The following is a 26,574-nucleotide window of genomic DNA, read 5'->3' as shown; positions in this document are numbered from 1 at the left end:
AAGGATATTAAACTCCCTCCACACAATATTTTTTCAAGGGGATTTCATATTATTAACAGGGAATCTTTTGAAACTTTTCTGCTACTTTTGAACTCTGGGAAATACCCACAAAATACCCTCATTCTCTCCATTCATATAAACCTCTGAGACCTACACAGAGCAGGCAGCCCAACTGCACTTTCAAGTATCATGCATCTAGCATATTATTTGCTTAATGGTCTCTGATAGTGCATAGTTGAGAATATAAACATCATCTGCCCCTAACTACTATAGTTACATCCATCTAGTTTCTTGCTACAAATTGCATCACCTGGGCTCATTAATTTCCATAACACAACTAGGTGACGACATAAACTGAATGACTGCAGCCATCACATCTAAGTGCCTGAAAACCATAACAATGTGATTATCGCCCTTGTAATTATTAACATAGGAACAGAAGGCACTTCTCCCCATATGAAGGGACTATGAGCTGCATTATTATTAACGAAAATAAGAGGATCCTACTAATATCCCTTGTATATTTCCAAGGTATGACGAGATATCCAGCGCTTGGTCAGTCTGATAACAGAGACTTTATCCTGCACCATCTGAGCCACAAATCAGCCCCTAGTGGCTCCTTAAGTCAGGCTGCGCAGGCTTCAGTACAGGACTCAGGAAAGGAGAATGTGGAGGTGGGAGAGTTTATGTACAAGAAGAATTATTTCATGCAAGATAGTTGGATTTGTACTATGCCTACCAGTGCTTTTGCCTCAGGTGACATGCAAGATTCCTAATATTGAATGCAGCATCAGTAATCCCCTTCCTATTCTTCACAAGTACTACCAGCCAGGAGACCTCATCATTGCTGGTATTATGCCTCAGATCTACATATTCTTCAACTCAATAGACTTCAGAAAATGTCCTTCTAGTGACCTCTTTGACGACATTGTGTAAGATTTGTTTTCTAAAATCCTCTGATACCACATATTTATTATATTTTCCCTGGAAGGGCCAGGCCCATAGATCAGTGTTAGATCCAGTGAATGGGAGAAGAATGGCAGCTCAACTTTCCCTGCCTTTGTCAAATAACTGCATCATACCTGTAGCTAAGCCACATTAACCATCACCTTCCTTTTGTCTTTTCAGTTGTGGCAGCCATGAATCTAACATCCCCAGCCTATTTCCCTCAGCAGCTTAAGGAGCAATTCAAAGCCAGGATCTGCAAGGTGGATCAGCCTGGGCTCAGCCAGCTGAAACCCCTCATCCCAGATCAGACAGAGATATAGTGATTTAAGTCTCCCTTTCCAGCTAATTGGGAGCTCACCTGGCTCAAACAAGGCCAGGGTAAGCCCCCAAAAGGGGAGATGTTCCAGGTGCATAGCAGTGCTGGGGCAGGTGGAGAGCTATTCCATACTCCATTGGGTTTCCTTCAAATGACCTAGCATCCCAGTGGAAGCAACCTTAGCAAAAGGGATTGTGTAAGTCAAACTCTCTTTTTTTAAAGGCTTAGTCCCCCAGTTTAGTTTAGGGCTGGAATCTGTGTGTGCTAATGTTCCTCCAGATTCCCCTAGACTGAGATAGATTGATCTGTAAAATATCATTAGCTCAGCTGAAGTGTAGCAGATGTCCCATCCAGAAGGAAACACACTGTGGCACAGCATGTACATAACTATCATTTCAGGATCATGACACAGCTCTACCAACACATCCTGGCATTAGTATTTGCTGTAAAGGAGATCAATGTAAACCCCAAATCTTACCCAACCTCACCCTGGGCTTCCACATCTATAACAGTCAGTTCAGCCCAAGCTGGACCTATCGTGTCTCCTTGGAACTCCTCTCTACGTATGGCAGATACATCCCCAACTACAAGTGTGACCTCCAGAATAACCCCGTAGCAGTCATTGGAGGCTCTAACTCTGAGGTCTGTCTCCACATGGCAACTATACTGAGCATCTACAAGATTCCACAGGTAAAATTCTCCCAGAGCACCTCTCATGATGTCAAAATACCCAGACCATTGGGTCTTCTTTTGAGGTGAAGGCATGGCACTTTGCAAGTTCTGTAGATCAGCTGTACCTTTACAACTGTCACTGTGTTTATCCTTTTTCATTTGTTTTCCTTTACTCTTTTCCCTTATTGCTTAATGTATGATAACTGCCATGGAAATAAATGGTGAAGAGCTGGACAGATATCTTAATATAAAGATTTGTGTCTAATTGTGCTGATCTATGCTTGAAGTAAACTGGCTGAGGGACTACAGTAAATATGCCAGTGTGGTGTCCTTCAGATGTGATTGAAATCCAACTTTCATCAGCCTCAGACAGCGTGGTCAGTGCTCATAGATTATGGGAGTTCTAATCCAACAACAGAATATGGTGGAAGACCTGCTATGCCAGTGTAATGTAAGACATGGCACAACCACGAAAGGCAAATGTGCAATGACCCATCTACTCCAACATCCTCTTCTCAGAATGTCCATTCAGATGCCCATAGGACCTGATTGCAACAGGGCTCACCCCGATTTTGATTCCTAGAAAAGAGGCATCCTGCCTTCAACCATGGAAGCAGAACATGGACATGATGGCCAGCAGCCACTGACAGCCTTATCCCCTGTGAATTCTTCAAACCTCTTTAAAAATCCCTTCAGTTGGTGGAGCTTAACCCTACTTTATTCTAAACAAAAATGTAGTAACAAGCCTTACTTGTTCATAAGATGTAAAGGCTGCTTGAAAGACTTTAACTTTTCCTTCTTCCTTTTCTTGTGCTGCTTGGTTGTTAAGCATTCTTCTAGATGGAATGAAGGTGATGACAAAGAAGATGGTGGAGATGTGGGGCTTTTAGTGCTTGATAACTACAATTGCATCTACTACTAGTCTTTATAAATCTTTTGTTGAAGGACCCATTCTTCACATCCCTCATCATCAACCTGCTATATCTTAGTTATATATAGGGGACATGGGTGGCGCTGTGGTCTAAATCACTGAGCCTCTTGGGCTTGCCGATCAAAAGGTTGGCAGTTCAAGTTAGTGTGACAGGGTGAGCTCCCATTGCTCAGTCCCAGTTTTTGCCAACCTGGCAGTTCCAAAGCATACCAGTGCAAATAGATAAATAGGTACTGCTGTGATGGGAAGGTAAACAGTGTTTCCATGCACTCTGGCTTCCGTAATGGTGTTTTGTTGTGCCAAAAGCAGTATAGTCATGCTGGCCACATGACCTGGAAAGCTATCTGTGGACAAACGCCGGCTGCCTCGGCCTGAAGCGGGACGAGCGCTACGCCCCATAGTCGCCACACTTAACCATCCAGGGGTCCTTTACCTTTACCTATATAGTGATTAATTCCCCATCTATTCCCATCCTCTTTTTGTTGGGATACTGCCAGGGAGACAGAGTCCATCGTGACCCCACGTCGTCTCCGTTGCGATCCATCGGCCTCCCATAGACACGCAGTATCATTCAATTAGCAACACGAGCTCCAGAAATAGCTTGCCACATTCCAGAGCTGGTGCACGCTCTATCAGCAGATAATGCACAGCGAAAGATGCACGCAGGAGAGCATTATTTACAATTTTATTCAGTGTTGGTCAAAAGAAAGAAAACATGACTGCCTGCTTCAGTGTCTCAGGCACATAGAGAAAACGAAAGCATAGACACAACAGAAACATCCTGTGAACAGGAAATACGCAGACTCTGTGACTCACAAAGCCTGCTCCCTTTTAAGGTGGAACAGAAATATCCTAACACTTTCCCCCTCCTGAATTTAGCTCAGCCACTTGGTGAGAAGTAGCGTCTTTAATAATAGTGCTGGGGAAAAAGTTTATTTCAACCAAAATGGAGAACTGGAGTCTGCATTTGATATAATGAACTGGGTGACATTCGCAAACCAGTCCATTCTTCAAGGAAGAGTTGGCGGGATAGACCCACAAGCCGCCTTGGGCAAACAGTTCACCATTCATGAGGATGCAATTGTGTGGCCCAGCAGATTTAACCAGGTACGGTTCAGGCACATTATCTAAAAAGTGTCATGGCAAAACATCTGTCTGCAGTCATCTTCCTTTGCAGCTTCATTTACACACTGGCAGGTAGGCTCACCCCCTTTGGAGCATGCCACAAACTGTGCTATTGCTAATTGTATCCACCATGTTTGCATGTGGCAGATGAGAACATGTTTGTTTACATATGCACATGGCTATCTGTTTATAGGGACTTGGTGCAATGAAGATCCTGCTCATGCAGTTGTCCTAATTGCATGGACCACATAAGGCATACAACTCTATGAGAACTAGTGCATGATGCTATTTAGTGCTTTGTTGTTCGTTGTGTTTTTACCCTCTTGTGCTATTCTTGCATTTTTACTTTATTCTGTATGTTGTAAGATGCCTTTAGATTGTTTTGTATCAAAGTGATAAATGAAATAAATAAGTTTAATGGTAATCATGATATGATGAGATGTTTCTTCACACTGCTTTTCTTACATTCCATTCAATATACATAGCAACACGGGAAGATGCTTTATAACCAGCCAGACAACTGACCCATCTAGCTCAGTATAGTTGACACTGACTGGCAACTGGTCTCTGGGGCTCAAGACCAAGGTCTTTCTGCACCCTAACTGGAGATGCCTGGGATTGAACCCAGGAGCTTCTGCATGCAAAGCAGATATTCTGCTGTTGAGCTATGGCCCTTCTCCTAAGGCAAGAGTGGGGAACCTTCAGCCTCCAGCTCTTTTTCTGAACTGCAACACCCATATTCCCAGCAAGCATTGCCAAGACCTGAAGGTCCCCCACACCTGTCCTAAGGGATGCCGATGTTGGAGTCAGTCTGGGGACACCATGTTTATAGCATCTATGTTTCTATGATTTTATGTACAGGCACTGCCCCTTTCTCTTTGTAACGACAATTGCCATTTGGGTTATAGTAGAACCAAGAAAGAAGGGGAGCCATTCTGCTGCTATGATTGCCTTCCCTGTCCAGAAGGGAAGATCTCAAACCAGAAGGGTAAGTAGTATAATGGAAAACTTTCACATATGACTTAATCTCAAGATGTTTAACTATCTCTTTGCACATGCTGTGTTATTTAATTTTACTTTGAATAGCCTAACTACTGTTGTCTATGCTCTGGTAACCTCAAGGTTAGATTACTGCAATGTGTTATAGGTAGGGCTGCCTTTGAAGACGGTTCGAAAACTTCAGCTAATGCAGAATTCAGCAGCCAGGTTGCTCACCAGAGCAAGACGGTTTGAACATATTACACTGATCCTGGTCCAACTGCACTGGCTACCAATTAGTTTCTGGGCCCAATTCAAAGTGCTGGTTTTGACCTATAAAGCCTTAAATGGCTCAGGATCGCAATACCTCAAGGACCGCTTCTTCCCATATGAACCTACCTGGACCCTGAGATCATCTTCCGAGGCCCTCCTGCGTGTGCCGCGTCCTTGTGAGGCCAGGAGGGTGGTAACATGAGAACGGGTCTTCTCTGCAGTGGCTCCCCATCTATAGAATGCTCTCCCCCCTTTTTTTACACAACTAGATGGAATTTCCAGGGCTAGTATCCCCTTCTGATTGGAATCCACAACTAGGTTCCACGCCTACTATCTCTGAGTACAGTATCCTGAATATATAATTGCATAAGAAAGACAGACATATGTTTGTCATACATAGCCACTTCCGAGCTTGAGAGGAGGTGGGGTTGTGGGCCCACCCCCTCCCACACACGCAGGGGCTGGCTCTTGGCCCCCGTGAGAGTAGGGGAATCCTCGGGCGCATCACCGACCCGGCCAGCCAATCGGCCATTTAAGGCCGGCGTGCCCAGGAACCGCCCTCTCTTCCCCGTCCTAAAATAATGTGTCCTGTGTCCTCATTTCACAAGGGGGAGGGTACTTGCCACGCAACTACGAAGAACACATCTTTCTAGGTTTTGTAGAATTAATATTGGCTACCCCAACAAGTGGTTATTATTATTTCTTTATTCTTGATTATTCCGCTGTAAACAGGGCTTCCATATTTCAAATCTTATGTTTTCTTTTCCAGACATGGATGACTGTTTGCAATGTCCAGAGGATCAGTATCCAAATAATGCCCAGGATTCATGCATTCCAAAAGTCATTAGTTTCCTGTCTTATGAAGAAGCTTTGGGGATGACTTTGGCAATATTGGCTCTTTCTTTTTCATTCCTTACTGCTTTAGTGCTTGGCATCTTTGTTAAGCACCAGGGCACTCCCATTGTCAAAGCCAACAACCGGAATCTCACCTACACTCTCCTCATGTTCCTCCTGCTCTCCTTCCTTTGTGCTTTGCTCTTCATTGGCACGCCAAAAACACTGACATGCCTTCTTCGACAAACTGCTTTTGGCATTATCTTCACGGGAGCTGTGTCTTGTGTTCTGGCCAAAACCGCCATTGTCGTTCTAACTTTCATGGCCACCATGCCTGGATCCCGAATGAGGAAATGGTTGGGGAAGAGACTGGCTGTTTCCATTGTTCTTGGCTCCTCCCCGATTCAAAGCACTATTTGTACGGTGTGGCTCTCAACCTCTACCCCATTCCCAGAGTTCAACATGCACTCAGTTGTTAAAGAAATTATACTAGAATGTAATGAGGGCTCAGTCGCCATGTTTTACTGCGTCTTGGGCTTCATGGGTTTGCTTGCCACTGTCAGCTTCTGTGTCGCTTTCCTAGCCCGTAAGTTGCCTGATAGTTTTAATGAAGCCAAGTTTATCACCTTCAGTATGTTGGTCTTTTGCAGTGTTTGGTCGACCTTTGTCCCAACCTATCTCAGCACAAGGGGGAAATATATGGTTGCCGTGGAGATTTTCTCCATCTTGGCCTCCAGTGCTGGGTTACTGGTTTGTATCTTTTCTCCAAAGCTCTATATCATTTTGTTGAGACCTGAGTTGAACAACAAGGAACAGCTAAGAAGAACAAAACAATGAAATATTCTAAATTATTTGACCATTTTAAATTAGCAATGTGTAAGTGACAGGAATTAAGCCAGGGAGAAATAACTCATTCCTGTGGCCTTTTATACTGAGGGGGAGTGTATTGGTTTTGTTATTATGATATGTATTTTTATGTTTTTATACTGTAAACCACCCTGTGATCTTTGGATGAAGGGTAGTCTAGGAATCTAATAAAGAAAAATAATACACATGGGCTAAATTATGCTGTAATTTATTGGACTAAGACCTATGTTACTGTTGCATTCTTTATTATTTGTTTACTGTAGATAAAATGCAGTGTGAACTGTGGTTTGGATCTAGACTTACTCATATTTACAATAGCCTGTTTGAAAGAAATGAAACATAATTGACTTCTCAATATCCAGACAAAAGAAAATATATGTGAGATACTGGGCTGGATTCAGACTCATAATAGTACTTATCTTTGAGTGAAATAGGCTAAACTACTAAAACTGTCGGGATCAAAACCTTATATTTTTAATCAACAGAAGCAACTGTCTACTTATTTCACTTCCAGAAAAAATAATCCATAATTGTTGCTATAATAGCTTGTGTGGAGAAAAGGTGAGTATTTGTCAGTCTGTTTAAGTTTTGTACTCTGGAAAAGATTGACATGACTTCTGCTGATGTCAGTGTGCAAGTGTTGAAGTTTGAGACATGCGTCGCAGGCCTGAGTTGCTTAAGGCCTGAGCCACAGCAGAGGGATTTGCGTTGCCTTATCCAAAACATTGAAAGAAAGTAATTAGAATCATTTTAATAACCTGATCAGCCCAAGTGAACCTTTCCTCCTCTGAAGACAAGTCAGGATGTTTCTTTGCTATGTAACCAATGAAATGGAAATCATTGTATCCTGCACAATACTCAGTGTGCATGAGAAGGAAATAGGGGCAAAAGTCTGGATCACAACAGCTTTCCATGAAATCAGCTTGGACTTCTCAATTTCTCCTAAAGACTCGCAGTATCTTCAGCGCTCTCTCTCTTTTGCAGTGAAGACCACAACAAGGAGCACCAAACATGACTACTAGGAAACACAGTCCAGACATCTCCAGGTTTTTTTTAAGGGAAGCATTTCCCTGTTCATATTCAAAGCATGTGTTATCCGTGAAAGGCTGGATCAGCTGGAGACAGGAGGACAAACTGGAGATGTTGAAATTCTACTCTTTTGTATCTATTTTAAAAATTTATTTTCTGTTTGTTGCAGCTTGCCGTAACCTCATGGTGAAGGGCGGGTAATTCATTTAAAAAATAAAACACATCTGCAGAGTGGGTCATAGAGGTAGAGTCTCCATTCTGGTCTGTTTCCAGGCCTTGCCCACTTCATCCAGACAGAGCCCATGTGCCAGACATCTTATCAGTGGGCATGGTGGCACAAGAAGCTCTATTGGCTGCCTCCCCCCAGATGCAGTGACACCACAAAGAAGGACCAAATGTGGTTTTTCATTTGAATTCTAAAACATTCAAGTTTTCAAAATAAGGGTCCATTTGGAACTTATGCAAAAGTTGACTCCACCTCAGTGATTAAATATAGTTCAAACCAGTTACATGCCTGTGCTGTTTTTCTTTTTAAGACCTCAGTTGTGAGCACATTTGTAACTATCACAAGTTAAAACTTCCTTCCACTGAGGATTGTCCAGAGAAGACTTCAGCTGAGATGTGAAAAACATGTTTTCTTTTGCAATATTACAGAGAAACAATGAATCAGATTAAGTTCTCGACAGACCTGCAATTATCAAATTAATCACCATTATTTGTACTTCTTCCCCCTATCCTTGGGGCGGTCTACTGGTCCCATGCAAAATAACAATCAAAGACTAAGAGATGTTACTAATATCTAGAAGTCACTCAGAGCTGGGCCTATAGACATAGCTCTGAATGGCCACCTATTCTTTATTCTGTATTGTTTGCCCTTGAATCAGCTGGGTGAGTCATCATTCAAATTCCACTGAATAAGAATCACAGAGCAGATGGCTTGGTGTCTACCATTAAACTCTCTGCAAGATGGTAGTATTTGGGGTGGTGGTGTTCCTGCTGCTGTCCCAGGGGATATGCATGCTTGCTCCTCTCCCTCAATGTTCTATCAATGAACCTGTTCCTATAATTCACAAATATTATCAGTCGGGAGACCTCATCATTGCTGGCATTATTTCCCAGATCTACATATCTTCAAGCACCATATCCTTTGAACAACATCCGGCTCAGGAACTTTCTGATGACCACATGTATGTTGCTTTAAAGCCATATCATAGTGTTTTAGTGATACTATTCCCAGTCATGCTGCTCTTTTGTACGGGATTTGGGAACAAACTGTTGGAAGTGCATATTGCTTTATTGATTGTCTTTAGGGTCAGTCAGTTAGTTTGGGGGATTATTACTGAGGATATCTGAAATCTCTGTCCCTCTTTTTAATGCGAGGATGAGCAAACTACGGATTAATAATTTTCTTGTTACGTAGTAGTCTGGACAGCATATTGCTTTCAATTGTACTTCATAGAGATGATCACTATCTCTCCACTTTGATGCTAAACATTTGGGACTTTTCTTGGAACTGATATAAAGAGGGATACTATATGTAATGTCTTGAGTTTCAATGAAATATTTCAGGGTTTGTTCATCAACATTAAAGCCATAACAGATGTTGTGAAAGCAGCTGATTTCCAAAGTTTAGGAAGAGTGATGCTCTGAGGAGTCTTGACGAAAGAAAATATTTGTTCAGGATTAACTGTTTCTGAAGCTTGAAGTAGAGGTCCAAGAAGGCAATGAGAAAAACATCAGGGAGTCTAGCTTGCTTGATCTGTTCTATTTCACATGATCAGATCAGAAGAATCTTTATTTGCAGCTGCAACTAGCCATAGCAATAAAGTAAAATATAATGAAGATAGACATAAAAACTTAATTATACATAATACATTTCAGAGGTTTAAATCAATAATAAAAAATAGATCTTAATCTCATTGCCTTCGCTGAAAACCTTGCAGTTTTTCCTGTTCAATGAAGTGGCATGCCTGGATAGGGCTTAAGGAGTAGGCACCAATGCAGCCATGGAAAGACAGGTCAGAGCATCATATAATGTCCTCTTCCTTCCCAATGGCCTGTATAGTTGTGCTGCAAATTTCTATTGCTGCTGTTGCTTCTTCTGTTTGCAACACAATGACTGTATGCTTGTAAAGGAGATGATGTTTGAAGTAGGAGGTCATTGTTTAAAATACTTTGGACCTTGGCCTTAAAAACTATTTATGTGCAATATATGGCCAATTAATTTATACACTGAACGGAAATGTTGAGAATGTGATGAACTGAAGCCAATGGTGTAAAATGTAACACATGACTCTCACCATATGACACTTGATAAAGGGTCCTGACTCAGAACTACCAGCACATCCTGGCCTTGGCATTTGCTGTGAAGGAGATCAATGCCAACCCCCAAATCTTGCCCAATGTCACCCTTGGATTCCACATCTATAACAGTCATTTCAGTGCCAGCTGGACCTTTCAAGCCTCCATAGAACTTCTTTCCAGACGGGCCAAGTTCATGCCTAACTACAAGTGTGATGTTGAGAATACTCCAGTAGCAGTCATCGGGGGACCAAACTCTAATGTCTGTTTTCACATGGCAACTATCCTGTGCGTGTACAAGATGCCACAAGTAAGACGTGTGTGTGGAGAACCTCTAAGTTCAACAAGTAATTTGAATGCCATTCAGCTCCATCTTGATGCATCTTGCAGACTGGAAAAGTTGTGAATGAAATAGATAGACACATTCAGAATATTATTGAAATAAAATAATCCTTGGGGTTTATCCATCTATCTACCTTATACATTTTTGTACCCAGTGACCCAAGGAAGTTTTCTACTCCCTTTTTCTTCATTGATGGACCATTAGCTAAATTTTCACAGGCTGCCTAAATATAGCATGATTTCAGTTCCAGAGATGTTTCACCCATCTAATATGTTGAATGTGAAAACTTTTTTCTAGCTTATATAGCCATGTAGCCACCAGAGTCATGTGTAGCTGTGCGACTAGCTTTTTTTAAAAACAAAACAAAACCTGAACACTTTGGTGAACATTGTACACTTTTTTGGTTTTCCTTATGATTATCCAAGTCTCTGCCTGGTGTGCTAGATTTCAATAACATCTGAATGTGTGGAACCCCAAGATTTGCAAAAGTTCATTTGTTATTGTTAAAAATTCAGAAATTATTTCTTCTATAATGTACAAAAGCTGTGAGAGATAAAATATTGAATGTCTTCAATCACCCAGTGATTATTCAGATAGTTGCCTTATAAAGAATAAGAATAAGAACCGGCACACCAATGGAAAGACAGTTTGCAAACAGCAGAAGACTATGCCTTGACCTACTTAGTTATCACCATTATCTGAGCTTAGCAGTTGTGTGGGATTGGAAGGGAAGATTTGATGTATTTTTGCAGGCAAAATAGCCGGGTGGTGGTGGGTGAGGAATGGATTTCTAAGATTATATATCTGATTCATTACATCCATATCAATCTTTCTTTATAGATATTTAGTACTAGATTTGTTTTGGTATTCAAGGATGAAACAATTTGAGGAGAAAAGCACAATTTGTTATGTCTCTATACTCACAAAGCGGCAACTGTTTCTCTTCTCTTACCTTTTCAAAACTAGCTGATATATGGCTCTTCTCCAGTCATGAATAGTGAAACTCAGGCTGTCTTCTTCCACCGGATGTTCCCAAATGGTGCCTTTCAGTACAAGGGAATTCTCCACTTACTTCTGCATTTCTCATGGACGTGGATTGGAGTTGTTTCCCAGGATGACGACAACACAGAGAGCTTTATAGAGAACATACTTCCTCTGCTTTCCCAGGGTGGCATCTGCTTCGACTTCGTAGAAAAATTCCCCAAACTAACTTCTTCCAGTGGCTTTGGAGACATGGTAGGAGAAGGCGTTAAGACATTCAATGTCGTTATGTCAAGTACTGCCCATGTAGTGCTTGTGCATGGAGAAATTCAGACCATGGTGGTTTTGAGAGTCATGCCCCAGATTGCAGAAGTGGAGAATATGCCATGGAGGGCAATGGCTAAAATTTGTATTATGACAGCCCAGATGGATTTCACATCCTTCCCCTTCCAAAGAGATTGGGACATACATTTTCTCCATGGTGCTTTGTCCCTTTCAGTTCATTCAAAGGAGGTGCTGCTTTTCCACACATTTCTTCAGAACAGAAACCCTGCTTCAGAAGAAGACGATGGCTTCATCAGGGAGTTCTGGGAAGAATCATTTGACTGTTCCTTTCCCAGTTCTGCGGCACACAAGATGGACTGGGAAAGGTGTTCTGGGAATGAGAGGCTGGAGATGCTTCCTGTTTCTGTGTTTGAAATGGGCATGACTGCTCATAGTTACAGCGTCTACAATGCTGTCTATGCAATAGCACATAGTTTGCATGCCAGCTGTTTATCGCAATTCACATACACAGGAATGTCACGCGGTGGAAGGTGGAAGCTTCTGGAGCCACAACAGTGGCAGGTGATGGCCTGAACATAATGGCCCGATCAGATGGAAGACACCACCACCTATTTCGTGCAACAGCATTGCTTAGATCAGGGTTTGTCAACCTGGTCCCTACCGCCCACTAGTGGGTTTTTCAGGATTCTAGGTGGGTGTTAGGGAGTTCTAAGGCACAAGCCTAAACCTCCTTCCAACGAGCACTGGTGGATGGTAAGGAAATTTTACCAACAAGAAAAATACATTAGAAGCAGTAGGTATAAAAGGTTGACTACCCCTGGCTTAGAGGGTTCAGAAACTTGCATTATTATTAAGGATAGAGTTCTGGCATTTAGATGGTGGTTGAAGAAATGACTTTCTTCTAAAAAAAACACAAAACCCTGCCCACTGCAACTTATAAAAAGCTGAACAGTGGTTTGACTATAACTAGTGATGATAAAACTTTGTAATGGAACTATTTTAAAACACACATTGAATTTATGTATGTTTTTTGGGAAGTAGTTACCAGAACAAAAGAGGAGCGTTCTTTCAGTTTCCCACCCCTTTGCTTTAAAATGTAATTCGACCATCTCTACAAGAGTTGTCTCTACTTCCATGAACAGCCTGGTAGTCACAATTTCCCCAGAAATTGCTTATTTAGAAGAATAATTGATTATCATATAGTATCACCCCAGATGCATTTTTGGGTAAAAATGGAGCTCATCTGAAATTTTAGGTGACTTATTGTTGCTCTTGATGCCATTGGCCTGTATAAAGACTTTTAAGAGAATACAATCTGAATACTCCAAGTAAAAAATTTTATCACCATATTTCATAGTTCCACCTTTTGCACCTTTACATACTTACGATTTCCCTTCCTCATAATTTAGCTCCACCGCATTCTCAGGAGAATTTCCTTTAACAACAGTGTGGGGGAAATGGTGTCCTTTGATCAAAATGGGGAATTGGCTGCTGGCTTTGACATTATAAACTGGGTCACATTCCCAAACCAGACCTTCTTCAGGGTTAAAGTTGGAAAGATAGACCCTCCGACTCTCCGAGATAAGAAAGATGCAGTGACCTCCCTGGACAACGTCTTCACCATTCATGAGGATCTCATCATCTGGCCCAAACAATTTAATCAGGTGCAGTCCTTGCATATTTCAGGGTGCATTTATAAATTTCCTCAATATTCAAGAAGTGAGTTATCTAGATACTCAAATGGTTGTAGTTCACTGTCCCCAGTGAAATCATGCTTTTGAACCAAAACATTCACCTTGCAAAATGCTGGAACTTCATTGCTATGCAATGTCCTTTGGCCTTTTCATTGTTCTAGTCAAAGTTTGCTGGTAGTAGAGAAAATCTGATGACGATTCAACCACCCATCTAAAGCAATCCTGGACTCTCACTGGTGTGGCTGAAGAGCACTTTTGCAATCCTTTACCCTTTCAATGCCCCCCTCATTCACAGTAGAGATTTAGATGAGTTCCTATGCTGGTATAAATCTCATTCCAATTTGGGGATATTTCAGAGGGTGAAGGTGGCTTTTAATTCATTGGGTCAAATCCATTCCCTGATCTTTCCTGGCACATCTCTCAATGGCCCAGACATGCCCTCTGGAACTGATGTTATTACACAACCCCACTGTGAAGCCTTTTCTTAAATGGATAGAGAAGACTGAGATAAAGTTTCCATAATAAAGGATCTCAATATAAGCACATTGTTCTTTCTTTTGTGCACAGTCACAGCCCCTTTCCATGTGTAATGACCACTGCCATCCAGGTTATAGTAGGACCAAGAAAGAAGGGGAGCCATTTTGCTGCTATGATTGCTTTCCATGTCCAGAAGGGAAAATCTCAAACCAGAAAGGTAAGAAATTTCATATAGATGGTTGATCTAGTCAGCAGCTCATCAAATTGAACAGCTATGACCTTGCTTATCAACATCAGTTTTTAAAAACAAAGAGAATCTAATTACCACCCTTTTCTCTGTACAAGACAACATAGCCCATCATCACACCCTCAGATGATGCTTCAAGGAGATTTGCAACTCCATTTTTCAAAATGTGAATATAAACATATAAATATTTTTAAAACTGCACATGCACAGAAATGTGATATAGAAAGTATGAAGTCTGAGGTGTATGAATATCTAAAACACTTTCAAACCTTCTGAAAATGCATTTTTAAAAATATTTCATCATCCCCTTAAAACACATGGCCTGAACATACCCCTGTATCTGGGAACAGGGATATATACCTTTCCTACTGCATGATTAACTTTGATATTTTTCTTCTACCAACACTGTTGCAAAGGAAGAAATAAATGAATTGATGCATGGTGCAAGAGCTGAGATTCTCATTTATGCATGCTATGTTCTTTGTATTCTGATTCAGATGTGGATGATTGCTTTCAATGTCCAGGAGATCAATATCCAAACATTGGTCAGGATACATGCCTTCCAAAAACCATCAGCTTCCTTTCTCACAAAGAGCCTCTGGGGATCAGCTTGGACACTGTTGCTCTCTCCTTTTCTTGCATCACAGCTTTTGTGCTTGGAATCTTTATGAAGAACAAGGACACACCCATAGTCAGAGCCAACAACAGGGGCCTCACCTACACTCTCCTCCTCGCCCTCCTGTTCTGCTTCCTTTCTGCTCTGCTGTTCATTGGACAACCGGAGGGTGTGACCTGCCTCCTTCGACAAATACTTTTTAGCATAATCTTCTCCGTGGCAGTTTCTTGCTTATTGGCCAAAACCACCATTGTGGTGCTAGCTTTCATGGCCACCAAGCCAGGGTCCAGGATAAGGAAATGGGTGGGGAAACAGTTAGCCATCTCCATAGTCGTATCCTGCTCCCTGGTTCAAGCCACAATCTGTAGTGTGTGGCTGGCAACCACTCCCCCATTCCCAGACTTTGACAAACACTCAATGCCGAAAGAAATTGTGCTAGAATGCAATGAAGGGTCGACTGTCATGCTTTACTGTGTGTTGGGCTTCCTGTGTCTCCTGGCCATTGTCAGCTTCACGGTGGCCTTCTTAGCTAGAAAGTTGCCCGACAGTTTCAATGAAGCCAAGTTCATCACCTTCAGCATGTTGATCTTTTGCACGGTATGGCTGTCCTTTGTTCCCACGTATCTGAGTACCAAGGGGAAGTACATGGTGGCTGTGGAGATCTTCTCCATTTTGTCCTCCAGTTTTGGGTTACTGAGCTGCATCTTTTCCCCAAAATGCTATGTCATTTTACTGAGACCTGATCTGAATAGCAAAGAGCAGCTAAACATAAGAAAGAATTAAAATAATTAACAAGTCTCTCTGTTCAATTCTATATGGTACATTTAAATAAATCTTTGAGATTAAATCACGTGTTACTCAATAGTGTGACGTTAGAATTGAGACACTCCCTTCTGCATCCTTTCTATCAGTGGAATGGGGATAATGTTGAACATTGGGGAACTTTAACGAATATAGACTCATACAATTGAAGAGTTGGACAGGGTCTATTGTAGTAATCACAGCAAAAGGATCCCTGACAGATGTTCATCCAAACTCGGGTTAAGAATGAAGGGCATCACAGGAAACCTCAATTCTGACCTCTGATTGAGTTAAATATAACAACAACAACAACAACAACAACAACAATTTATTATTTATACCCTGCTCACCTGGCTGGGTTTCCCCAGCTACTCTGGGTGGCTTACAACAGAACCTTAAAAACAAAATAAAACATTAAAAACTACACTAAACAGGGCTGCCTTCAGATGTCTTCTGATACTCAGATAGTTGATTATTCCCTTGACATTTGATGGGAGGGCATTCCACAGAGCAGGCGCTACTACCGAGAAGGCCCTCTGCCTCGTTCCCTGCAACCTCACTTCTCGCTGTGTGTGGGCTGAACGATGGGGGTGGAGATGCCCCTTCAGGTCTACTGGGCTGAGGCCATTTAGGGCTCTAAAGATCAGCACCAACACTTTGAATTGTGCTCAGAAATGTATTGGGAGCAAATGTAGGTCTTTGAAGATCGGTGTTATATGGTCTCGGCGGCCACTCCCAGTCAGCAGTCTAGCTTCCGCATTCTGGATTAGTTGCAGTTTCTGGGTCACCTTCAAAGGTAGCCCCACATAGAGTGCATTGCAGTAGTCCAAGCGGGAGATAACCAGAGCATGCACCACTCTGGCAAGGCAGTCTGCGGGCAGATAGGGTCTCACCCTGCGTACCAGATGGAGCTGGTAGACAGCTGCCCTGGATACAGAATTGACCTGCGCCTCCATGGACAGCTGTCAGTCCAAAATGACTCCCAGGATGTGCACCTGGTCCTTCAGGGGCACAGTTACCCCATTCAGGACCAGGGAGTCCCCCACAGCCACCCGCCCCCTGTCACTGCAAAACAGTACTTCTGTCTTGTCAGGATTCAACCTCAGGATTCAACCCCTGCAACCTTGCAGAACAATTTCAGTGGAAACAGTCTCAGGAGGCTTGATAAAAGTTCAAAGTTGGACTCCTGTGTCATTCCTGTCTGAATCAGTTTGGTTCCCTAGCTGAGATGTGTGCATGTAATAGTGTGTATCTGGGGTCCCTAGCGCCTTTGGCGTGTGTTATCGCTCCCCCCAAAATCAACTATGGGGGTCTTGCGTGTAAACTGCTCAATGGCGCCTCCTAATAGTGCCAATTCATAACCGAGTCTCACGTCCCAAGAAGGGAATCATTTCCTCCCCATCCTTTGTTGGTGAGCCACAGCTTGAGGTTGTGTGACAAGCCCAGAGAGATGGAGGGATGTGTCCCTACTAGATTTAGTAAAGATTTCACTCATACTTTGATGAGTAAATTGTTTTGAGTTTTATTCACCGTTCCTCTGACTTTTTATATTTTAACAAATAAACATTTTACTCCACTTATATCTCCAAGTCTTCTTTTGGGTGTGGGGGCAATGTCAGTGATGTGCTAAGCATATTTTTGTGTGCAATGTTACTCAGGGAAATTATTTCTCCTACTATTATTATCAAATTCATAGAAATAACTGATTATTTTCCAAATCCCAGGAAAATTCAAGTAGCCACATGCCAACGATGAACAAAGACTCAATGAAGCTGTTAATATCCCCTGTTATATTCAAGCTTGGGCTGACCCTTGATGTTCTCTCAGTCTGATCAATTACTCCTTACACTGCAAAGATCTGGCATTTCTTGCCGTTCCAGTGAGACATGAAGAGTTACAACAAATCTATAGCATCAAATGTGTCCTGTTCACCCATCAGAGCTTTCATGTCTTTAGAATGCTTTTGCATTAATGCTATTGCCCATGCCTTTTTGCCTCCATAGGGATAGATATGCCTTGTTCGAAATTTTGCACCTCTAGGTGATGCTTTGGCTATGATAAGGGAAACATGGTTTTCTGTTGCGATCTGAAAGAAAACCTACAACTCAAAACTGGTAATTATCTCTCCTCTGATTATCAAGTTAATCATAGTCACTTCTGCTTCTTCTCTCCATCCCAGGGGAATCATACAGCAGCCCCATACAAACTAGGAACCAAGGCTAGAAGATGCAATGAATAGCCCCTGTGCCATTCAAGGCTGCTAGACTCAAGGCACTCTCAGACTCATCACTGATTTCTTTGCACTGAGCAGACCAAATTTGCATGGATGTTCCAGTGAGAATTTCCTAACCAGGATTGCTCTGCTGATAATGTGCAAAGAGGTTAATCGTTTCGTAAAACCGTACATTCAAGATGGTGCTAAATCCAGTATTAATATAAGTATTGCAGACTCCTATGTGCGCATGCCTCCTGTTCCTCAATGTCCTATCAGGGACCCACTTCCAATTCTTCACCAATATTATCAGTCTGGAGACGTCATCATTGCTGGCATTATGTCGCAAATCTATATAGCTTTGAGTATATTGACCTTCAAGAACCTTCCCTCTCCTGAACTTTTCGATCATACTTTGTAAGGAATTGCATTGTGGGGGCGGGTGGACTAGATGATTCTTGGGTCCCTTCCACCTCTAGGAATCTATGATTCTATGTGCTATGAGTATATTTATGCAAATTCACTGCATGGTTATAATGAACTGTGATGGTGATTTCCACTAATCTTCTCCTTTTTAGTACTTGGTTAGGGGTTAGCGAAGATATGATATCTCAGAATGCTTTCTTCAAGCTGTGTCAACCTTTGCTTTGGAATTTTTGCCTATAAAGATGTTCCAGACCTAGAAATTAGCCATTACAACTTTATCACATGGCAATATACATAGCAGAAATTACATTTACTCTGTTAAGGCATTCTGGTTATTTTAAATGGAAGTCTCTGGGTTTCTAGAGTTCAGCTTTGGTTTTTATCAGATATGTCAGGAATCATTAATCGCTCAGACTTGGAAATGATTTTTCTAAAGAACTTTGGTCAATGCCTGTATGATTGGATAGCCAGATATTGGCAGCAACATTAATAATAATAATAGTAGCAGAGTTGGCGGAAACAATTGCTTACATTCTGTGAACAAAGAAACACATTCCTGCTTAAAATTGGGCCCTAAGTCATATTCTGTTGTGTGAAATAGCTATAAAACTTTCAAATATCACTGCAGCATCTCAGTAGAAGATTTGCTTTCTCTGTTTCAAATGGCTGTCATTTTGGTAACTGCAGTTAGGAAAATAAAATTGTGTGCGTGTGCGTGTGGGTGTGGGTAATATAATTTGATTTTATGAAGTCTCTCTCATGCATGCTATATATTCGTATCCAGAGTCATTCATTGGATAATTCAGTCATGTGTTGTTGTTGTTTTATATGTACAAAATTAAAGCACACTTCCCTTTCTGAGTTTTACCCAAACCAATTTGGGGCAGGAGGGAGTGTTGTGCGTTCATCTATGCATAGATTGGGTTAGTTAGCGGCACCAAAAGTACTGTTCAGGGAAGCCAAATGTCCAGGTTTGTGTGTCAATATAGCCAGACGGTTCCCTGGGCTGTGGGGGATACAATATATTCTTTGCAAAGTTGCACTGTTATGCCATACACAGCTCTCATTCCAGGCCATTGACACAACTCTACCAACATATCCTGGCCTTGGCACTTGCAGTAAAGGAGATCAATGAAACCCCCCAACTCTTGCCCAATGTCACTCTTGGCTTCCACATCTATAACAGCCATTTCAGTGCAAGGTGGACCAATCAAGCCTCCATGGAACTTCTCTCTGGGCAAGGAACACTCATCCCTAACTATAAATGTGATGCTGGAAGCACTTCAATAGCAGTCATTGGCGGGCCAAACTCTGATTTATATATTCACATGGCTACAATCCTGTCCATGTACAAGATGGCCCAAGTAAGAACAAAATAATCATAACCACAATAGAATAGTATCTTTTTAGTATTGGCCAAAGCATTTCAGCCCGTGTGTGTGTATGTACGCAATAGGGGATATATACGTTTGTGTGTTTGTGTGCATGTGTATCTGCAGTAGGTGATATTTTTTAACCTAGTTCTATAATTCCTGAAATGACAATTTATTCTTCTTGCTCACCTATGTAGACAACATAGGAGGAAGAATTTCTAATTGGACACAAAATTGAAACGTAATATAAACCGTGCGATCAAATTCCAAAATCTTTTTTTAAAAAACCAGTCCCTCCACTAAATTCCACAAATCCACCTGTTATCCAATCCGAACATGATTTCTGAAATATTTGAAATATAATAGCCATATCCCAACTTCTATGCCTTCTCCTTCATTTATCTCAGTTTGGTTGGTCCCCGTTGAGCATCCTTAACAGATCTCTGAAATGGTGCATCAACTGAGCAACCTAATTCCACCCATTTAAAATATCTGTCCCCTTTCAATGTTTCTAGTTTGTTATGACTCATTTTGTGCTCATTTAAAGAAGCCCCCCACACATAATGCCTACATTTGGAATCTATGCCTTTTGTGTGTACTTCTTGAAAAGAATAAAACATTTCATTCTAAATTGCACACTTTCCAAGGCTTTTCAGTGCACTCCTTCCTAAAGTGTGGCTTTTGAAGGTATCTTTTGCACAAGGGAAATATTCCCATGTTCATTGCAAAATTCTAAGTAGTGCATCTTTTGACTGGCAGCTGCAATTCAATCAGTGCACTTCAGAAAGCAGATCAAACAAAATTGTACTGCATCTCTACATTCTATATAAGGTTACCAGATTTTTTTCAATGAATCCAGGGACACTTTTCAACTTCAATTGATTTTGTATAGGGACGGATTTGTAAATCCGGGAACTGTCTGGTAATCTTATTCTATCATAACAATTTATTATTTATCTGCCTGCCACCCATCTGACTGGTTTCCACTTGAACTGGTGCTTGATAGGACAATTGGGTATCACTTTTCCTTTACCTTTCCTTCAGCTGACCCTTTGCTTCCTTTACTTTCAGCTCATGTATGGCTCTTCTCCCATTATGAATAGCTATGTGCAAACACTTTTCTTCCACTGGGTGTTCCCAGATGGGCTTCAGCAGTACAATGGGATACTTCGTCTTCTACTGCATTTCAGCTGGATGTGGATTGGGGTGCTTTCTCTGAGTGATGACACTGGAGAGAGATTTGTACAAAACGTTCTTCCCATGTTTTCCCAGAGGGGTATCTGCTTTGATTTTGTAGAAAGATTCCCCCAAGCAACCTATTCTGATGAGTTCCATAAAATGGTAGATGGTGGTTCTAACATAATCAGAATTGTCATGAGAAGCACTGCCAGTGTTGTTCTTGTTCATGGTGAAATTGATACCATTATGGTAATGAGAATAATGCCCAACCTTGCAGAAACAGATGATATATCAATGCAAGGCAAGGAAAAAGTCTGGATTATGACAGCCCAGATGGATTTCACCTCATTTCCCTTTCAAAGAGGTTGGGACATCACATTCCTCCATGGGGCTCTATCCTTTGCAGTTCACTCTAAGGATCTTCCAGGATTCCAGAAATTTATTCAGATGAGAAAGCCTACCTTGGAAAAAGAAGATGGCTTCCTCAGAGCTTTCTGGAAAGAGGCATTTGATTGTTATTTTTCTCATCCTACTTTAGACAATGTAGATGGCAAATTCTGCACTGGGGAGGAGAATATTGAGAGCCTTCCGGGGTCTGTTTTTGAAATGAGCATGACAGCCCAAAGCTACAGCGTCCACAACGCTCTATATACAGTGGCACATGCTTTGCATACCATGTCATGCTTCAAATTCAACCATAGAACAATCACCAATGGAATAGCATGGGACCATCTGAAACCACAACCATGGCAGGTAATGTGATCTAACTAATGCAGATTTTTATTTTATTTTATTTTATTTAAAAAGGTTTAGGACTTAGGTATAGGGGCTATATTCTTCCTTAGGGCTCATATTGAGAGGAAATGCTACCATCCAGTAAGATTTAGAAAAAACACAGTGCATGGGAAAGAGTTGTGCATTCCATGCCTTTGTTTACTCTAAATTGGCCTCACTTGTGCTCAATGCCACAGTGATTTGAATTGTGCAGTTTGCATGCATTTCCACATACAATTCCAACACCCCTTTTAGCACTCTGGTGAGACTGGTGTACTCTTGGTCAGTAGACAACTGATTCAGTGAGAGGATTAGCTTTCAAACATAAAATGAACCAAAGCTCTCAAAGATGGAAGATAATCACACTTATGTCAGATGGAATCCTTTTGTTTACCTTCATGGTTTCTCCTCATTCCCAATTTAGCTCCACCACTTTCTGAGAAGTATCTCATTCAACAACAGTGCCGGTGAAGAGATATCCTTTGACCAAAATGGAGCATTAGTAGCCGGATTTGATATTTTCAACTGGGTCACATTTCCAAACGAGTCCTTTCGTAGAGTCAAAGTTGGAATGATGGACCCTCAGGCTCCAGAAGATGAGGGGCTTACAATCCATGATGATGCTGTTGTGTGGCCCAGTAGGTTCAACCAGGTAAGGCCAATTTCAAAGGATATTAGTCATTTTCTCAATGGTAAAAATCCTGCCTAATGGGGCCAATGTAAACTTGACTGGGAGATCCATTGGGATTGCACTTATTGGAGGTCATTTCACAAACCGAAATTACCTACCAAAGCCGTGATTGCAACTGTTATGGGGAGCAAACGGATATTAACATAGAGCTGAAAACATTCGGGAGCATGAAGTCATATGTTGAAGTGAGTATATGAAGGTCCATGAAGCAAAATAATGATTGACTCTGTACAATTTTACTAATATTCTAAACAATAGTAATATTGAGAAAAATTGTGTATAATTTGAGGACTTCCAATGTTCTGAAAATAATTCAAGAACCCCAGTTGCAACAGTCATCACTGAAATCAAAGTTAAATGGTTAACATGTAAAAAGGAAGAAGATTGAATCAAGGGCTGGGAATCATGACAAGCAACAGCTGACTGTGTTCTAAACTGCCTTACCATTGGGGGGGGGGGGGAATGAATGAAATTATGTCAAACAATTCTTGAATGCATTCTAAAGTGATAAAGCCATAGACTCAGCTTTGAGAGCATTGACATATTTAACAAAGGGATAAAGATAAAGTTGTTCTACTGGATAAATTGAGTTCCTGGTAGTACAACTAGCTCTGGCTGCAGATGCCTAGAAAGTGCTCTCTGAAAAGGAATAATAGCATTTTTCTTTATCACTGTCCTAATGCTTAACTATAGATTTCATATTCTATTCTGATACTATTGTCTCATTTTGTTTATGCACAGACACTACCGGTTTCCCTGTGTAACGAGAAATGCCATTTAGGTTATCGGAGAACCAAGAAAGAAGGGAAGGTTTCTTGCTGCTATGATTGCCTCCCGTGTCCAGAAGGGAAGATCTCAGACCAAAAGGGTAAGGAATTTACTGCGAACAATTCAAGAGATGATCAGAATTCAGTTTCCCTGATGTGTAGGCTGTAGTATCAGATGTGGTCTGATTTATTACCATGGAAAACTGTCCCTGGGTTACAATTTTGGTGCCTGATGACCCCCTTGGTATTCTGAGGAGCTGCAGACTATGAAACAAGCTGGAAGAAGACTGGGACACAATTAGTGCAAGTCTTGCTCCGAAGCCAATGAAAAGCTTATTAGCGAACATAATCATCCTACTATGTGGCTGTGTGGGAGTTAAAAATGCTTATTTTGTGGCTCTGGAGGTTACTGACTCCCATTGTGGGAGGGGAGAGGGGACCTCTGGAAGATTTGGAGACCCACTGTGACCAATTGGCTACCAAATGAGTGGATAAAGCCTAGACCAGAGGGGTTGAGGGCTTTGTAAAATATTAAGAGGTCCTTGAACCTAGCTTGGTAGTACATTGCCAACCAGTACAAATATTTTAATGGTGTCCCATTAAAGGTTTAACCACTACATTTTACACCAGCTGGGGCTTCCAAACCAGGCCAAAGAACTGCCACACAGAAAGAATTGCAATCAGCCAGTTTTGAGGTTACAATGGCAAGGACTAGAGTTGTTAGGGTACCACTGTCCACTGCTGGAAATCAGACAGCTAGATGGTAGGCGCTGGAGACTGATCATCAGCGCTGTACCTAAAGGAAACTTCTTCCCATTGACCTTAAGATGCACATTGCTTGGGGATCATAGCTGAAAATGACTTCTTCTGAACATAAGGACTTGTCCTATAGAACTGACCTAGGAGTCATAATTCAAGGCCTTTCAATACCAGTGCATGATATCTGCCAAGCACAAGAGATGGGACTTCCATGTACAAATATCTGCCTTTTCCTTTTCAGACATGGATGAATGTTTCGAATGCCCTGCAGACCAGCATCCAAACAAGGACCAGGATGGATGCCTTCCAAAACAAAAAACCTTCTTGTCTTATGGAGAAGCTCTGGGGATATGTTTGGCTACCTTGGCTCTCTCTTTTTCTTTCCTCACTGCTTTGGTGCTTGGAATCTTCGTGAAGAACAACGACACTCCCATTGTCAAAGCCAACAACCAGAACCTCACCTACACTCTCCTCATCTCCCTCCTGCTCTGCTTCCTTTGCGTTTTGCTCTTCATTGGCCAGCCTGTAGAGCTCACATGCCTCCTTCGGCAAACTGCCTTTGGCATGATCTTCTCAGTGGCAGTTTCTTGCATATTGGCCAAAACCACCATTGTGGTTCTGGCTTTCATGGCCACCAAGCCGGGCTCCAAAATGAGAAGGTGGGTGGGGAAACCGTTGTCCAATTCTCTTGTTCTCTCCTGCTCTCTTATTCAAGCCACCATATGTACAGTGTGGTTGGCAACCTCTCCCCCATTCCCAGATCTGGACACACACACAATGCTCAAAGAAATTGTACTGTTCTGCAATGAGGGGTCAGACCTCATGTTTTATGGTATCCTAGGCTACATGGGCTTCCTGGCCATTGTCAGCTTTGTTGTGGCTTTTCTAGCTAGGAGGCTGCCTGACAGCTTTAATGAAGCCAAGTTTATCACCTTTAGCATGTTGGTCTTTTGTAGTGTTTGGTTGTCCTTTGTACCAACATACATGAGCACAAAAGGAAAATTCCTGGTGGTTGTGGAGGTCTTCTCCATCTTGGCCTCCAGCTTTGGATTACTGGGGTGCATCTTTTTCCCCAAATGCTACATTATTTTACTGAGGCCTCAGCTGAACACCAGGGGGCAGCTGATTAGAAGAAACAAATAATCAGCATACCAAGCCCAACACAATCTTATTGTATTCCAATGTTTATAATTATCATTTTCAGATCAGAAAATGCCATGTGAGCTGCTGTTAGTGAGTGGGCCAAGTTTTCCACTAAGTCAGCTATGATTAGAGTAGGGAAATATTGTATCAATGAATTCCTAGGAAGATTGTAGCCTGCTATATTATTTATGCTGTATTATTTCTAGCAAGTTTAGATGCCAATAAATCTTAATATTTGGACACAACCAAAATATAAGGTATGTACTAACTTAGGGGATTTTGCACCACCAGTTTCGCATTTCAGAGGATTTCATTTAGTTTTGCTGCCATACAATATCATCCACATATCAATTTATGAAGGTTTTATGTAAATTTAGGAACTTTAAACTTTTTAATTTCCCTGTTTTTTCTCTCTCTTAAGAGACCTTTTCCTTTTCATGTGATATTGATGTCTTTTTATTTTCAGGTGTTATGTACATAAACTAAGGTTACACAGAGCATTTCTGAATCTATACACATCATCAATGAGTTTAGTTTTTATACATGTGCACTAGGCAGATCTTCTGAATGTTGAGAATTAGAAAATTAGAAAAAAGAAAGAAAACTCTTCCATTTGATCATGTGATATGAGTCAGACAGCTCTTTTATGCACTTGTTGAAGATCTGTTGAGGCATCCAAGTTTGCATCTCCCTTTATTGAAACAAGTCACAGATGGATTAACCTTCTTCTTTTTAACCCTGATGGAGCACCTGAACCACAGGCAAACCTCTGTTGGCTGTGACTACCACACAACCATTCAATTGCATCAACACACACACACACCTCTCCTCTGCTTCATTCCACCCCAATCCCTGAACAATGCGAGATTCCAGGGGTTCCAGCTTCCTAGGCAGGGTTCAATTTCCTTGGAATGAGGGACAGTGGATACTGTGGTGTTTTCATCCCCCAAAGCCAGGTATCCATCATCTGCATAGAAACTTTTTGGGAACACCCCCAAAACAACTCTTGTTGAGGAAGCTGTGTAAGGAAACTTGTGTATAGGCTTCATAATGTGCAGCAGACCCTTAACACAATCAGTTCAAATAGATTGCAAGCAATGTGATGTTAAGATTTTCTGTGTTGAAGGAGAAGTTCAAGTGATTTGCAGGGAAGGAGCAAAAAGGGTTTTCTTGTGTGTGTGTTTCTTGTGGCTGATTAGCTGCTCTCCCTGTGCAAAGGTCAGAGGGGGCAGGGTTTCTGTTGAGGTAGGTGATTAGCTGTGGGAGGAGCTTATCAGAGCTTGCAGGGCAGCGGCGCCACCTAGCGGCACGCGCAGTTTGATCCATCTTTTAGATTTAGGGGAACTAGTCTCAAATGTTTGTTGGGGGAGACCTAGGTTTTTTGGGGGGGAGTTATTTGTCCTGTCTTCAACCTTTTTATGATGGAGGACCGCTGTAGTCACCCCCAATGACACGTTCTCAAGATGGAGGGTGAGGGAACAGCTGCAGTCGCCTGCGGTTCCTGTGCAATGTTTGCCATCTTGCCAATGGTT

At 41.7% G+C, this 26,574-nt stretch overlaps 1 protein-coding gene across 1 annotated transcript; it reads left to right on the top strand.

The window, feature by feature from the left end:
- Positions 1–855: 855 nt before the first annotated feature.
- On the top strand, positions 856–25,042 carry LOC309329755 (vomeronasal type-2 receptor 26-like; the record flags this gene model as incomplete). Its single annotated transcript, XM_081840764.1, has 8 exons — positions 856–932; positions 1,837–1,954; positions 10,306–10,584; positions 11,731–11,853; positions 13,416–13,602; positions 15,318–15,514; positions 23,115–23,241; positions 24,141–25,042. The coding sequence occupies 8 exons, from the start codon at positions 856–858 to the stop codon at positions 25,040–25,042; spliced, it is 2,010 nt and encodes a 669-aa protein (XP_081696890.1).
- Between the last annotated feature and the right edge of the window lie 1,532 nt (positions 25,043–26,574).

Source organism: Podarcis erhardii, assembly GCF_964252035.2.
Source record: "Podarcis erhardii genome assembly, chromosome: 15".
Lineage (NCBI taxonomy): Eukaryota > Metazoa > Chordata > Lepidosauria > Squamata > Lacertidae > Podarcis > Podarcis erhardii.
The sequence above is the reverse complement of the archived record's forward strand: the minus strand, read 5'-3'. Positions and strand labels throughout refer to the sequence as shown.